The sequence below is a fragment of the Chrysemys picta genome, chromosome 5 (assembly GCF_011386835.1).
Source record: "Chrysemys picta bellii isolate R12L10 chromosome 5, ASM1138683v2, whole genome shotgun sequence".
NCBI classification, from domain to species: domain Eukaryota; kingdom Metazoa; phylum Chordata; order Testudines; family Emydidae; genus Chrysemys; species Chrysemys picta.
In genome coordinates this window covers 28,776,166-28,790,863 of record NC_088795.1, presented here as the reverse complement: position 1 = coordinate 28,790,863, position 14,698 = coordinate 28,776,166, and the positions used below count along the sequence as shown (strand labels likewise).

Sequence of the window (14,698 nt, the reverse complement as noted above, 5' to 3'; positions counted from 1 at the left end):
TTTGTGACTTCTAATATAGCAGAAGTAAATCTGAAACCAACACTGTGACTGAAAAGCAGTGTATATCTGGAACCAGTGAAACCTGAGATAAGTATTAATATACATGAAAAAGATATGGTTCCACAAACTGATGTGTTTGCTGCCTTCACGTGGCTCAGTAACGGAGCTAGGAAAGTATCACCATCTATACCAGTTGTTCTTAACCTGGGGTGTGAGATGCCCTTTCTGGGGGTGCGAGACATGCTAGATTTTTTTAGAAGGTAAATCATCGAAAACAAATTAAGCACAGGCATTTAAGTACAACTACTTTTTCATCAAACCATTATACATTTTTTAACGATCACTGCGTTAAATTTTAACTGTGAAATTAAAATAAATATATAATTCTCTCTCTCTTTCATTCTATAGTCATGATATATCTAGGTTTAAAGAACTGACCTACTTCAACAATTTTTGATAAGGGGTAGGAGAACATATTTTTGAGAACCAAAGGGGTGAAGGCTGCAGTAAACATTAAGAACCACTCACCTATACTGTCACGAAAGTGTGTTTGTCACATTTCACACACTCTGAACTCCAGAATAAACTCCAGTTCTATTGCAGCATTCTTCCAGCAGATTGTCTGGTTGGGAAAGATAAGTGCATTGTGTACTTCAACTCCAATTAGGTAATGGCACTGCAATCTTCAGAACTAAATGATAGTGCCAGTTGAATGTGAAATGAGAATACTGTAACACTTTTTAAAGGGGTGAAATGGATATGGAATTGATTTTTTTAAACCATGGTTCTTCTCTGAAGAATGTGACACTGTAAATAGAATATGTTCTTACCCCCTGTGTGCACTCAGTCACGTCACTAAAACCAGCAGATAAAAATAAAGTTTTCTTACTTTTCACTCCTCTTGAGCCTGTAGAGCCAACCCAGCTAAGAGAGAATAAACTGAATTCTATTATTTCTTGCCCATTCTCAACAGAATTGTTAACTTACCTCCTCCAAACACTTATGCTTGTGAGTAGTCCCCTTGACTTCAATGGGACTACTCATTTGCATAAATGTTTGCAGGAGTGGAGCCTAAATTGCAATTGCAGGGCCCAGTTCTGGCCTTAGGCCTGGTCTACACTACAAAGTTATGTTGACATAAGAGTGCCTTGCGTTGACCTAGTTGTGCATGTGTCTAGACTTAAATTTGTCTCCCAACAATGTAAGTGCCCTGTTATGCCAATATAGTAACACCACCTCCCTGAATGACATCGAGCCATGGTCAATGTACTACGGTCAACACAGCACGAGCATAAACACTGTTACCTATGTCAATCCTAACAGTCCTCTAGCAGCTGTCCCACAATACCCCAAACTGACTGCTGTGGTCACCATTTTGAACTTCACTGCTCAGAGGCCACAAAGACTGGAAACTCACCTTCCCCCCCCCCCCCCCGCAAATGTGAATTTTTAAAATTCCTTTTCCTGATTGCCCAGCTTGGCAAGCACACCTAACGGCTCTCCATTGTTGAATGCAGCTGCCCAATGACGCACTCATGCCTGAAGTACACAGGAGATGGTGGATCTCCTGGGTGCATGGGGAGAAGACGCTATGCAAGTACAGCTCTGAACAAGCTGTAGAAATATGGACATCTATGAGCAGATTGCTTGGGTGCTGCACAAAAAGGGGTGCAACAGGGACCAACAGCAGCGCTGAATGAAAGCCAAGAAGTAGCGGCAGGCATACCAGAAGGGCGACCCAGGGATGCCAACAATTGATCCAGTGCCAAGCTGCAGATCTACTGCTCTTAAAACAAGCTGCATGCCATCTTGGCGGAGACCCCACTACCCTCCCACACATCACTGTGGATACCTCCGAGGAGCCTGAGTCCCAGGCCCTTGCCATGAACAGGGAGGAGGAGGTGGTGGATGAGGAAGAGGAGGAGGAAGATGGGGGACAGGCAACTGGGGGATCCAGCTGTGCAGCAAGACAGGACCTGTTTTTGACTCCACCGCAATCCAGTCAGTCCTGCCAGTCAAGCACGGGTGAACCAGATGCAGGGGAAGGAACTTCGGGTAAGTGTGTAGATAAATTTTCCATTACTGGGATGAGATCCTCAAAATAGCAGGACACGGCTTTTGACTTTTCAGTAATTTGTTAGTGGTAGTGGTAGCAACTCCCTCTGTTATATCTTTTCATTCTCCTCTAGAGTTAGGCAGGGGGGCCATGCGGAACAGTTTACTTCTTGGAGAAGAAGTACATTTCAAATGACTAGCATGCAGGAAATGTCAGTGACAAAACTGGCAGTTGAAAACCTCCAACAATCCACAAAACAGTTACAGGCTAGACAGTGGCAGGATCAACTTCCCCAAGGCTGTATTACACTTAAACCACACACCAACCATTAGAAGGTAATAGTTGTTGTTTGCTATTTTTATACCAGATTAAAATGGCGACCTATATAGTAAATGTGAAAGGTTTCCTGTCCAGTTACTAAGTCCCTGAATCAAGAGACCCCACTGCTTTGGAGAAAAGATGATTAAGGCTTTTTCAACATTAGGAAGAGTGGTATTGTAAAACATGTTAATTTATGTAATAGTCCCAGTGTACATAACAAACTGAATGATGAATACATACTGTATCTCTTCTTATGCTGCCAACTGTCATTTTAAATATATATTTTTTCAAATGTTGCCAATAACAATGGCATGATATTCTTAGACTTTTCTCCCCCCACATAGCGTAGTCATGAGAGACATGCGTTTCAGAAACACTCTGGTCAAGATAACTTATTCTGTGAGACCAAGGGAAATTAACCCAAGGAAAAGTGAAGTCTAAAAATAGCTGGATGCATGAACATAAATAAAAATTAGATATATCAAACACAACCTCAATCATAACAGCATACAGAAATTTTGTCCTGTAGCTGTACTATTATCTAGGAATACCCTAATGCTTTAGGCTATGTTCCTCACATCCTCCTTAACTGTATTTGGGAGCTTTTTGTGAGTACAGGCGCGACACTGTGGATAAATATCGGGATTGTTTTGCTGTAGATTGATCAACTGGTTTGTACTGGTGTCAGCCAGGAACAGCTATAGTTGTTGGGCCTCCACCCTGCACAGGCTGCCTGCCATAGGTAGGCTACACACGTGCCTTAGTCCTGATTCTTGCACCTGAGGTAGGCTACATGTGTGCTGTTGGCAGGGGTCTGGCAGAGCAGGGTCACTGCCCTCTGAGGCACCTGGCTGTGGGGAGGGAAGGGGGAGAAGTTTACTTCACAAGCCCCGAAAGCTGTGTTTCTTCTCCAGGTGGCCCTGTCTGTTGTGGCTGGGGAGGGACACTGGGCACCTGCGGCAAACTAGACATTCGTGGGAGATTAGGGTGACCAGGCAGCAAGTGTGAAAAATCAAGACAGGAGGTGGGGGGTAATAGGAGCCTATATAAGAAAAAGACCCAAAAATCAGGACATCTGGTCACTCTAGGGGAGATTCACTCAGGCTAGGTCTGCGCAACCCCTCCCCTGGGCTGCACCGCCGGGGTTGCTCAGGTGTGTGTACTAGGGTTACCATCCATCCAGGTTTCCCTGGACATGTCCGGCTTTTTCAGCTTTAAATGGCTGTGCGGGGAGGGGGGGAGGGGAGAGAGGATTTCTAATACAGTAGAAATGTCTGGGATTTCCTCCTTCCCCTCATGCAGAGTGCGGCGCGGCTGATTGGACGGCTGGGACTGATTGAAAGCCGCTCACAGCCACTGGGGACTCTAACAAGCAGAGTCCCTTCCCCTCCCCTTCAGAGCAGACTAGTGTTTGGCTCCAGGTGGAGCCTGCTGCTCTCCCTCTACTGGGTGAGCAAGGTGGGTGGAGGGGGGGCAGTGGAGAGGTTGCAGGGCAAGGAGGAACAGGGCAGGTGGGGGCATAGAGGCTGCAGGGCGAGAGGGGAGCAAGAAAGCACTTAGCAACCCCCAACCAAGATCAGAGCGGGAGGGAGGAGGAGGAATGCGGGGTACTCAGAGGAGGGAGCAGAGTTGGGGCAGGGACTTTGGGGAAGGGTTGGTCTGGGGGCGGGGCCTGTGGAGTGTCCTTTTTTAAATGTTTAAATATGGTAATCCTAGTGTGTACAAGAGGGGGACTGGCTCGGCTGCTGGGTGGCACGTTCCCGCCCCTCTGACTCCGCGGCCAGCCCGTCCCGAGCCTCCTCCGGACCCCAGCCCCAGAGCGCGCCCAGCCCGCCCGCGAAGACCCAAAGGCAGTGGCGCGGGCCGATGACGTCAGATGGGCGCCCCGGTTCCAGTTGCTGCCTGAGTCGCCGGGGCCGCCGCGGAGGGCGGCTTTGGAAGCGTTGTGGTGGTTCTGGCCGTTGGGGGTGGGAGCTGGCGCGCGCGGGTAAGTGCGGTGCGCCCGGCCCCAGCGCGTGCGCGGAGTCAACGCTGCCGCGAGCCGCCTGCGTTGAGGCTGGGGACGGGTCGGGACTCCCCCCTCACGAGCCATCAGGCCCGGGAGCCGGGGCCGCGCTCTCTCCGCAGCCGGGTGCTGGGGCTCCCGGGGGCTCCTTGGTCCCCGCGGTTGGAAGAACAGCGACTGTCCGCAGTCGGGTTGCAGGAGCTCGGCGACGCCTTTCCCCTGGCGCTGTGGCGCGCTCCGGAGGCTCAGCTGCCCCGGCACCAGGGCTCAGGCTTAAATCCGAAACAGCTGGGGGTGCTGGTGCCCCCCGTCCTGCGACGGGAGCGTCTGTCTGCCTCTGGTTCGCCCCTTCATTGAGCAGACAAGGCGTTTCCCAGAGCCAAACAGAGATTTTCTGCCCTTTTTTAAATCTCTCTCTCCCCCAGGCCTCTTAAAATCAAACTTCTGTCTGAATTAATTTGAACTGCTGCTGTTATGATTAATCTCTGACATTACTATAACTGAAAGGGTAGAGAAACGTTCTCTACTTTGTTCTGTTTTACTTTGTGCCTTTCAGGGTACTGTGTATGCATGGTAGTTAATTTAACTCTTTTCCCTATACAGTTGGTCTGGGCTAGCTCCCTATTTGTCTGCAGCATTTACACAGTAACAGGGTAGGGGAAAAGAAAAACACTTAAAAATAGGATAATGTGATTGGAAAACCAACAAATGATGAGATTTCCAAGATTTCCAAAATTTCTTTAAAAAAATGAAGTGGTAAAACTGTTTATTGAAAGTGATAGCTTTGGGAAATTTGCAGTAAACAGGCTGTCTAAACAGCAAAGAACTTTATTTAAAATCAAACAAACATCTGAGCCATGCTTTCAGAATTCTGCCCTCCTGCTATTCTTTCTTTCTCCACATATATTTGGGGATAATTTTGAACTCAATTTTGACTTGGGTGGTCACAGAATTTAAATGAGTCTAGTCATAACACAGCATAGGCTAGTATCAGAGGGGTAGCCGTGTTAGGGTATGTCTACACTACGGGATTAATCCGAATTTATATAATTCGGATTTGAAAAACAGGTTGTATAAAGTCGAAATGTATGCGGCCACACTAAGCACATTAATTTGGCGGTGTGCGTCCAAGTACCGGGGCTAGCGTCGATTTCTGCACCGTTGCACTGTGGGTAGCTATCCCATAGCTATCCCATAGTTCCCGCAGTCTCCCGCGCCCATTGGGGTTGTGGGTTAAGGTCCCAGTGCCTGATGGGACAAAAAACATCGTCGCAGGTGGTTCTGGGTACAGCCTCACCTCCTCCCTCCCTCCTCCCTCCCTGCATGAAAGCAACGGACGGCAGACAACCATTTTCGCGCCTTTTTTCCTGGGTGGGTGAACACTGCAGACTCCATACCACGGCAAGCATGGAGCCCGCTGAGCTCAAGACAGCAGTCATGAACATTGTAAACACCTCGCGCGTTCTCGTGGAGTTTATGCTCAGCCAGGACCAGAAAAACGAGGCGAGGAGGCAGCGGCGGCGGCAGCGCAGCGACAAGCATGATGAGGACATGGACACGGACACAGATACAGAATTCTGTGAAACCACGGGCCCCGGTGCTTTGGAGATCATGTTGTTAATGGGGCAGATTCTATCCATGGAACGCCGATTCTGGGCAAGGGAAACAAGCACAGACTGGTGGGACCGCATAGTGTTGCAGGTCTGGGACGATTCCCAGTGGCTGCAGAACTTTCGCATGCGTAAGGGCACTTTCATGGAACTTTGTGACTTGCTGTCCCCTGCCCTGAAACGCCAGAATACCAAGATGAGAGCAGCCCTCACAGTTGAGAAGCACGTGGCGATAGCCCTGTGGAAGCTTGCAACGCCAGACAGCTACCGGTCAGTCGGGAATCAATTTGGAGTGGGCAAATCTACTGTGGGGGCTGCTGTGATGCAAGTAGCCAAAGCAATCACTCAGGTGCTGCTACGAAAGTTAGTGACTCTGGGAAATGTGCAGGCTATAGTGGATGGTTTTGCTGCAATGGGATTCCCTAACTGTGGTGGGGCGATAGACGGAACCCATATCCCTATCTTGGCACCGGAGCACCAAGCCACCGAGTACATAAACCGCAAGGGGTACTTTTCAATGGTGCTGCAAGCACTTGTGGATCACAAGGGACGTTTCACTAACATCAACGCGGGCTGGGCGGGAAGGGTTCATGACGCTCGCGTCTTCAGGAACACTACTCTGTTTAAAGGGCTGCAGCAAGGGACTTACTTTCCGGACCAGAAAATAACCGTTGGGGATGTTGAAATGCCAATAGTTATTCTTGGGGACCCCGCCTACCCCTTAATGCCATGGCTCATGAAGCCGTACACAGGCAGCCTGGACAGGAGTCAGGAGCTGTTTAACTACAGGCTAAGCAAGTGCAGAATGGTGGTAGAATGTGCATTTGGCCGTTTAAAAGGTCGCTGGCGATCATTATTGACTCGCTCTGACCTCAGCCAAAGAAATCTCCCCATTGTTATTTCTGCTTGCTGTGTGCTCCACAATCTCTGTGAAAGTAAGGGGGAGACCTTTATGGCGGGGTGGGAGGCTGAGGCAAATCGCCTGGCTACTGATTACGCGCAGCCAGACACCAGGGCGATTAGAAGAGCACACCAGGAAGCGCTGTGCATCAGAGAAGCTTTAAAAACCAGTTTCATGACTGGCCAGGCTACAGTGTGAAATATCTGTTTGTTTCTCTTTCATGAAACCCCCCCCCCTTTATTGACTCATTTTCTGTAAGGAACCCACCCTCCCCCTTCCCCCAGCTTTCTTTCAAACCAAATAAAGTCACTATCATTTAAAAATCATTTATTCTTTATTAATAGATTAGAAAAAGAGGGAGGGAACCCGGGTGGTATTTGGGAGGAGGATTGCTGGGAAGGAAAAAGCCACAAAGAAAAGGTTAAAAAAATGACAGCCTTTTGCTTGGGCTGTCTACTGGGGTGGAATGGGAAGGTGTACGGAGCCTCCCCCCCCGTGTTCTTACACGTCTGGGTGAGGAGGATACGGAACATGGGGAGGGGGGAGGGTGGAACAGGGGCTGAAGCGGCAGTCTGTTTTCCAGCAGCCGTTCCTGAAGCTCCACCAGACGCCGGAGCATGTCTGTTTGCTCACGCAGCAGCCCCAGCGTTGCATCCTTGCTCCTCTGGTCTTCCTGCCGCCACCTCTCATCTCGAGCGTCCCTCCTGTCCTCACGTTGGTCCCTCCTGTCCTCACGTTCACTGGCTTCTTTCCTATACTTTGAAACTGTTTCCTTCCACTCATTCAGATTAGCTCTGTCACTGCGGCTGGATTCCATAATTTCAGAAAACATCTCGTCTCGCGTTCTCTTCTTACGACGCCTTATCTGTGATAACCTTCGGGATGGAGGAGGGATGCTTGAGGAATTTGCAGCTGCTGTAGGGAGGGGAAAAAAGAGAGAATTGTTTAAAAAGCTACATTTTGCAGAACAATGCTTATACTCTTTCACGGTGACCAACACTATTCACATTACATAGCACATGTGATTTCTGTGCAAGGTCGCATTTTGCCTCTTAATGCTGAGTGCCTGTGGCTTTGCTGCTAGAGATCACAGGTCTGGGCAACAGAATTCGGCTTGCATGCAGCCATGGTAAGCCATTGTTTTACAGCTTCTGCGCCCTCCTTTCCCACATACCAAGCATAGCCTGTAGAGTGCTGCGGTTTTTCTGTTAACATTCAGCAGCAGCAGCAGAAAACAAACTAACCACCCCCCCCTCTCGCCATGAATTCTCTGGGATGATCACGGTACCCCTCCCCCCACCGCGTGGCTGGTAACAGGGAAGTTCCCTGCTAGCCAAACGCGAAAAACTCAGGGCCAATTTCCCATCTGCGCTTGGCTAACTGCAGGGAAGGATTTATTTTCCGCCACAGGCAAACAGCCCAGTAGGAACGGCCACCTCTGTCCCCTTAATTAAGTTCCCGTATTTCAACCAGGTTACCAGGAGTGATATCACTCTCCTGAGGATTACACAACAAGATAAAGAACGGATGTTGCTTGAATGCCAGCAAACACCGGGACCATACGCTGCCAGGCTTTGTCAGGCAATGATACCAGATTACTTGCTGCAAGCATGGCGTGGTCAAGTGTCCTACCATGGAGGAGGGAATAAGGATGCACTGCCCAGAAACCTTCCGGCAAGGCTTTCGGAGTACCTCCAGGAGAGCTTCATGGAGATGTCCCTGGAGGATTTCCGCTCCATCCCCAGACACGTTAACAGACTTTTCCAGTAGCTGAACTGACTGCGAATGCATCCCAAGTCCTCAGGGCAAAGTAATCATTAAAAACCGTTTGCTTTTAAAACAAGTTTTATATTTTAAAAGGTAAACTCACCTGAGGTCCCTTCCATGGGGTCAGAGTCTTGGGGACTGGCTTGGGAGGGTACTTCAGTCAGGGTGAGAAAAAGATCCTGGCTGTTGGGGAGAACGGAGTGCTGTGTGCTCTCTGCAAGCTCATCCTCATCCTCCTCCTCCTCTTCCCCCATCGGCAGAATCCTCAGGCGTCGCTGATGAGACTATCCCCGACCCAGAATCCACGATCACAGGTGGAGTAGTGGTGGCAGCCCCCCCTAGAATTGCATGCAGCTCGGCGTAGAAGCGGCATGTCCGCGGCTCTGACCCGGAGCGACCGTTTGCCTCCTTTGTTTTTTGATACGCTTGTCTGAGCTCCTTGACTTTCACGCGGCACTGCTCAGAGTCCCTATTGTGGCCTCTCTCCATCATGCCCTTGGAGATTTTTTCAAAAGTTTTTGCATTTCGTCTTTTAGAACGAAGTTCTGCAAGCACTGAATCCTCTCCCCATACAGCGATCAGATCCAGTACCTCCCTCACGGTCCATGCTGGTGCTCTTTTTCGATTATCAGCCTGCATGGTTACCTGTGCTGATGAGCTATCTGTGGTTACCTGTGCTCTCCACGCTGGGCAAACAGGAAATGAAATTCAAATGTTCGCGGGGCTTTTCCTGTCTACCTGGCCAGTGCATCCAAGTTTAGATTGCTGTCCAGAGCGGTCACAATGATGCACTGTGGGATAGCTCCCGGAGGCCAATACCATCGAATTGCAGCCACACTATCCCTAATTCGAAATGTTAAAATCGATTTTGGCGCTACTCCGCTCGTCGGGGTGGAGTACAGAAATCGATTTAAAGGGCCCTTTACATCGAAATAAATAGCGTCGTTGTGAGGACGGTTACAGGGTAAATTCGAATTAAAGCTGATAAATCCGAATTAAAGTCGTAGTGTAGACCAGGCCTTAGTCTGAGTCTGTAAAAAGCAACAGAGGGTCCTGTGGCACCTTTGAGACTAACAGAAGTACTGGGAGCATAAGCTTTCGTGGGTAAGAACCTCACTTCTTCAGATGCAAGTCTGAACAGCATAGGCTGTTCCCTTCTGGGTTTAAAATAAACCATTAAATAGGTGGTATGCCATCTGTAGCTAAGAGGTGATTTTTCTAGAAAAGTATTGAATACTACCGTTAAACACCTCTACCCCGATATAACGCGACCCGATATAACATGGTAAAGCAGTGCTCCGGGGGGGGGGGGGGGGGGGGGGAGGCTGCGCACTCCAGCGGATCAAAGCAAGTTCGATATAACAGGGTTTCACCTATAATGCAGTAAGATTTTTTGGCTCCCAAGGACAGCATTATATCAGGGTAGAGGTGTATTTGTTACTACTTGCTCTTGTGCATTAGTTGCTTGTTGAGGCACAGACCAAGGCTTAGAATGGGGGAAAAGCCTGTCTACAGTTCTTGTTTGTCTCCCCCTATCCCCAATATTTACAGTAGGTTTAAAGTGATACTAATCTAAATTAGACCTCTTGTGGTATTTCTGAACTATTCTGTCTTCTGTTTCTTGCAGAAACAGTCTTGGGGGAAAAAAAGACTTAGTCTACAAATTCAAGCTTCTTTAGACAAGATCCATTAAAGCCATCGGAAAGCAAATGTCATCAGAAATGCCAGCAGAAAATCCGTTACCCACAGACGTTCCTGATATGGAAGAAAAGATTAATTCAAATGACAATCAAGTCAAGAAAGGGGAGCCAGGATCAGACAAGGCAGAGAGCATTGGAGTTATGTCAAAGAGGCAAATGAAGAAGCTAATGAAGCAGAAACAATGGGAAGAGCAAAGAGATTTACGCAGGTGTGATTTGAATTATGTCTCCTATGTTGCTGATTCCAATCGAGTATTTAATTTTAATGCTTATGTATGTGAACAGAATGTGTACGTAAACTTCATTCACAGCAAAAAAGAGAATTAAAGCCAGTGTTGGTTCAAATGTGGAGTATGAGAAACATGCTGGGCTTTTCTGTCAGAGCATCAGGGAGAACTTATTTTAGATTAACATCCTCCTTGATGATCTGTGATTCAGCAACTGTTTCTCAGCAGATTGAGGATGTCAGGAGGGCAAACCTGCAAATACTCTGCACTAATTGGTCAAAATGGTTGTTGCTGAGCAACGAGAGGTATTATGTCTACTTTCTGAACTGGCTGAGTGTGGTGCCCCTGTATCACTGCCAGCCCCTGTAGCCTGATGAACGAGGCTAGAACCAGGAATCAGTGAGAGTCTCCTCTTTTTGATAATACGGGATGCTGTCACAATCAGAGTGGCTCATTATCTTTTAGGATGACATGATGGTAGGAATTTATTTTGGGGGTAAGGAAAGGGGTATCAAAGCATGGGCTCTTCTAGGTCAAGATGAACCTTAGCAACACACCAATTGGTACCTTCCCAAGACACTGGCTATTCAGAATGAACTTTTTGAGCCTCAGTTTCCTGCCTTGATCTTGGGCTGACGCTTCCCATCTCTCACACTGTAGCATACTTCCTTAGCCACTGAAAAGATACCTGATAGAATCTGGACTGTAAAATATATTGTTTCACTGAGACCCCTAACTGGCCCTTTTGTCCATAGTGGTTGTTACTAGTATATGACCTGATCCAAGTCCCATTGAAATGGATGGGATTCTTTCCAGCGATGTTAGTTAGCTCTGGATCAGACACACAGTGTTATAGGTTTTCTCACTATTCTACAAACAGAGAAAGATGAGCCTTGGGTTGTTTCTGAACTTGCCTCCATTGCTACACGACTACCCAAGAAACTGGGGCAGCCTCACACTATCTCTTATTTGAACTTTTCAATAAAGTATATGTTTCTCTCCTAACATCTGCACCATGCAGAACATCTAACCAACTGTACAGGACAATCCTTATTTTTTAACTTTTTATATTTTTTTAGGCAGAGACGAAAAGAGAAACGCCAGAAAAGAAAACTGGAGCGTCAGTATCAGTTGGAATCTAACAATGAGGGGAGTGACAGGAAGCGTATACGTAGGGATGTTGTTCCTAGTACTCTTCGCCTTATTATAGACTGCAGTTTTGACAACTTGATGGTATTAAAGGTAAATGAAATTTTGCTATTGGAAGCAAATGTATTCTCTGATACTAATATGGCGTGATCTGAGAATGGAAGAATTTATGGGCAGATGAAAATGAAATAATCTCTTTGTCTTGGTGCATGAGGGATAGCTTATATGTTAGCTTCTTAAATTTGTCAGATTTCAAACGATTACCTCTATGTAAACTTGCTAAAAATAGCAGTCATCTTTCTGGAGATCTGTTCTTGAAAATTGATTTGATTCCAGAATAGACAGTAGAACCTTGTCCCTGATATCTGCCATTAAATTTTCTCATGCTCCAAGAGCACTCTGCTGGGGGGGTACTGCAGAGGTCTTTCCCCTCCCTCACCCCCTTTCCTGTTCCAGGTATGTTTGAGGCCCCTAACAGAGTTAGTGAGAACACATGGGTTACAGCGTGTTCAGTATTATGGTGATACAAAGCTCTGTTTCAGTCACATCAGAACTGGAAGGTCCAGTAGAACAAGTAATTTAGAGTTTTAATGAAATCTCAGGATGGATGAAGTTGAACTGGCTTATCGGTAATAAAAGATTGGAGTGATTTTGGTGGGTAGGGGTACGGAGTAGGGAGAATCGGAAAGGGCCCCCTCTGTACTCTAAGGAAGTGTTTTCACCATTTGTAAGCCAGGTGCCATCCAGAGCCGTCCCTAGGATACGGCAAATCGGGGCAACTGCCCCGGGACCCACACTTTGGCAGACCTTGTGCTTCGTGAGGAGGCAGGAGGGGGAGGAGGAGCCCACCTACCAGCCTCCCTCTCCCCCCAGCACCTCCTGCTCACCTGTGGGCCCCGCCGACCAGCACCTCCCCCACCCTCCCAGTGCCTACCGCTGTTTCGGTGTCTGGAGGCGCCGGGGGCGGGGGGAAGCGTGCGGAAAGGGGTGGAGTGCGAGTGGGGCCTGGGGGGAGCACCCCCTTGGCAGATAGGTGCCGAGTTTCTATGTCCCTGGCCCTGCACCCCTATAGGGACGGCCCTGGTGCCATCTTAGTTTTACTGTACTTCTTGTTGACTAAACAATAGCTGTAGCCAAAAAGGCATTTTTTTTCACCTGCATCTGGCTAGAAGAGCGTACCCTTTTCTTTTTTGATGCAAGCCTTTCTACCATCATCTATGTCTTTATTATTATAGCACTTGGGAGCCCTTGTCATGGACCAGGATCCTATTGTGGTAGGTGCTGTACAAATACAAAGCCCAAAGATAGTCTCTGCCCTGAAGATTTTAAAGTCTGAGTAATGCCTCAAGACTAGACCACCGTATTACACTCTGTGTGAGGCTGCACAGAATACACTGGCAGCTAGAGTGTAATACAGGAAGCATATAACACTAGTACTCAGTGGCACTATTGTCCAGTAGGTTTCTGGGTAGAGTTCAAAGTGATTGAACCTATTTTAAGTCCTAAATGGGTTGGAACTCAGTTACCTGAGGCATTTCTCTTTATGCCATAGTGTCACAACTGAGATCAGAGGTGCTCCTTTGAGATTCATGAGAAGGAGCTGCTGGTAGGTCATTTTCCATAAAAGTTTCTTGACTCTAGAATGCACTTCCTTCTTTTGGGTGCAAAGCCCATAGCTTTTTCTCAGGTATTTATGGAGGCTGAGAGATTAGAGGTGGAGGGTCTGGAGACTTTGATTGTTTCATGGTACAGTTGGTTAGAGGAAGGTCATTGTTTGTTTGTTTTTTATTTGTCCTTTGCTGGATAATCTAAACATTGTTTTTATGTAACTGAAATAAAAACATGGTATTGATGAACTTGATATCCATGACTTGTTTGAAATAAAAAAAAAAAAAATAGTATAATTTGCATGGGGTGTTTTGTGTGGGTGGGAAAGGGTGTTTTTATAATTAAAATATGCATGATGATAAAAATAAGGAGTCCGGTGGCACCACCGGACTCTTTGTTGTTTTTGTGGATACAGACGAACATGGCTACCCCCGATACATGATGATAAAGGAATCTATTCTATTTCTGGAAGTAGTTACACATACTACTATTGAGTTACAGATTGTGTATTATTCAGTCGTTCATTGACTTATAATTACGTAGAACAATGTGAATCGAGTCACAATTTGCATAATAGTGGTTAAATATGTACTCTAGGGGAGATGCATATATTTGTGTGTGTGTACATAATTTCCTCACAGCTGTCATTCTCCTTTTCTCTCGAAGGGTCTAATGCTGTCCCACTCAGGAATCTATTTTGCTGGTTAAAAGCTTCCTTTCTCTCTCTCTAGCTTCTGACTGACTCTTGGTAAAGCATTTTGTGGTGATCTGTCTGAAGGACTGTATAAAAACAAATTGTGTTATATACAGGATGTCAAGAAGCTTCACAAGCAAATTCAGAGATGTTATGCAGAAAACCGTAAAGCATTACATCCTGTACAGGTATGTTACAACAACTGTCTATATTTGAGCACTGGCCATGCTTAGTGATGTACAGAGCATGTAGAAGAGGCAGTCCTTGCCCAAAAGAGGGTACAGTTTTAGTAAAATGAAAAAAATAACTTAGTTTGATCATATTTATGTCATTCCTGTATTAAAGGAATGCTAACACTACCTTCCTGATAGTGAGCACCATACAAATAGCTACATAGATAAAAAGGCACGTGAATGTCAATATAAAAGCTACCAGTCCAAAATACCTTTTGGATGTCCACTTTTCTTTCTGCAGCACATAAGGCAAAACATGCTTAGTCCTTAATCCTTTGTACTGACCATTCAAAAACGTTCTTAGTGCCAGATTCCTTTAGTAAATAACGAAAGTGAGTTTTAGTTAACACTTCAGAAAAAAAGCTTGTCTGATAAAGCATGTGTGGAGACAAATCAGCATCTTGAATTTGGATATTGTACACCTTTT

The 14,698-nt window shown here is 46.7% G+C and overlaps 2 protein-coding genes across 10 annotated transcripts in view; one reads left to right on the top strand and one right to left on the bottom strand.

Moving 5' to 3' along the window:
- LOC135983898 (general transcription factor II-I repeat domain-containing protein 2A-like) overlaps nt 1-14,652 on the bottom strand; it is a 984,084-nt gene extending 969,432 nt beyond the window's left edge. Inside the window, exon 1 of the mRNA XM_065597613.1 lies at nt 14,484-14,652. Within this exon, the coding sequence (XP_065453685.1) occupies nt 14,484-14,529 (46 nt within the window). The 5' untranslated portion in view covers nt 14,530-14,652. The remainder of the gene's footprint in view (nt 1-14,483) is intronic.
- TRMT10A (tRNA methyltransferase 10A) overlaps nt 1,516-14,698 on the top strand; it is a 39,772-nt gene continuing 26,589 nt past the window's right edge. For 2 of the 9 annotated variants that reach the window (XM_042859984.2, XM_042859982.2), the window contains exons 1-4: nt 4,043-4,364; nt 10,288-10,569; nt 11,667-11,829; nt 14,155-14,226. In XM_042859984.2, the coding sequence (XP_042715918.2) occupies nt 10,370-10,569; nt 11,667-11,829; nt 14,155-14,226 (435 nt within the window). In that variant the 5' untranslated portion in view covers nt 4,043-4,364; nt 10,288-10,369. Of the gene's footprint in view, nt 2,056-3,778; nt 3,827-4,042; nt 4,365-4,399; nt 4,891-10,287; nt 10,570-11,666; nt 11,830-14,154; nt 14,227-14,698 lie in introns of those variants that run through there. The other 7 variants (XM_065597656.1, XM_065597652.1, XM_065597655.1 and 4 more) reach the window with 7 other exon arrangements.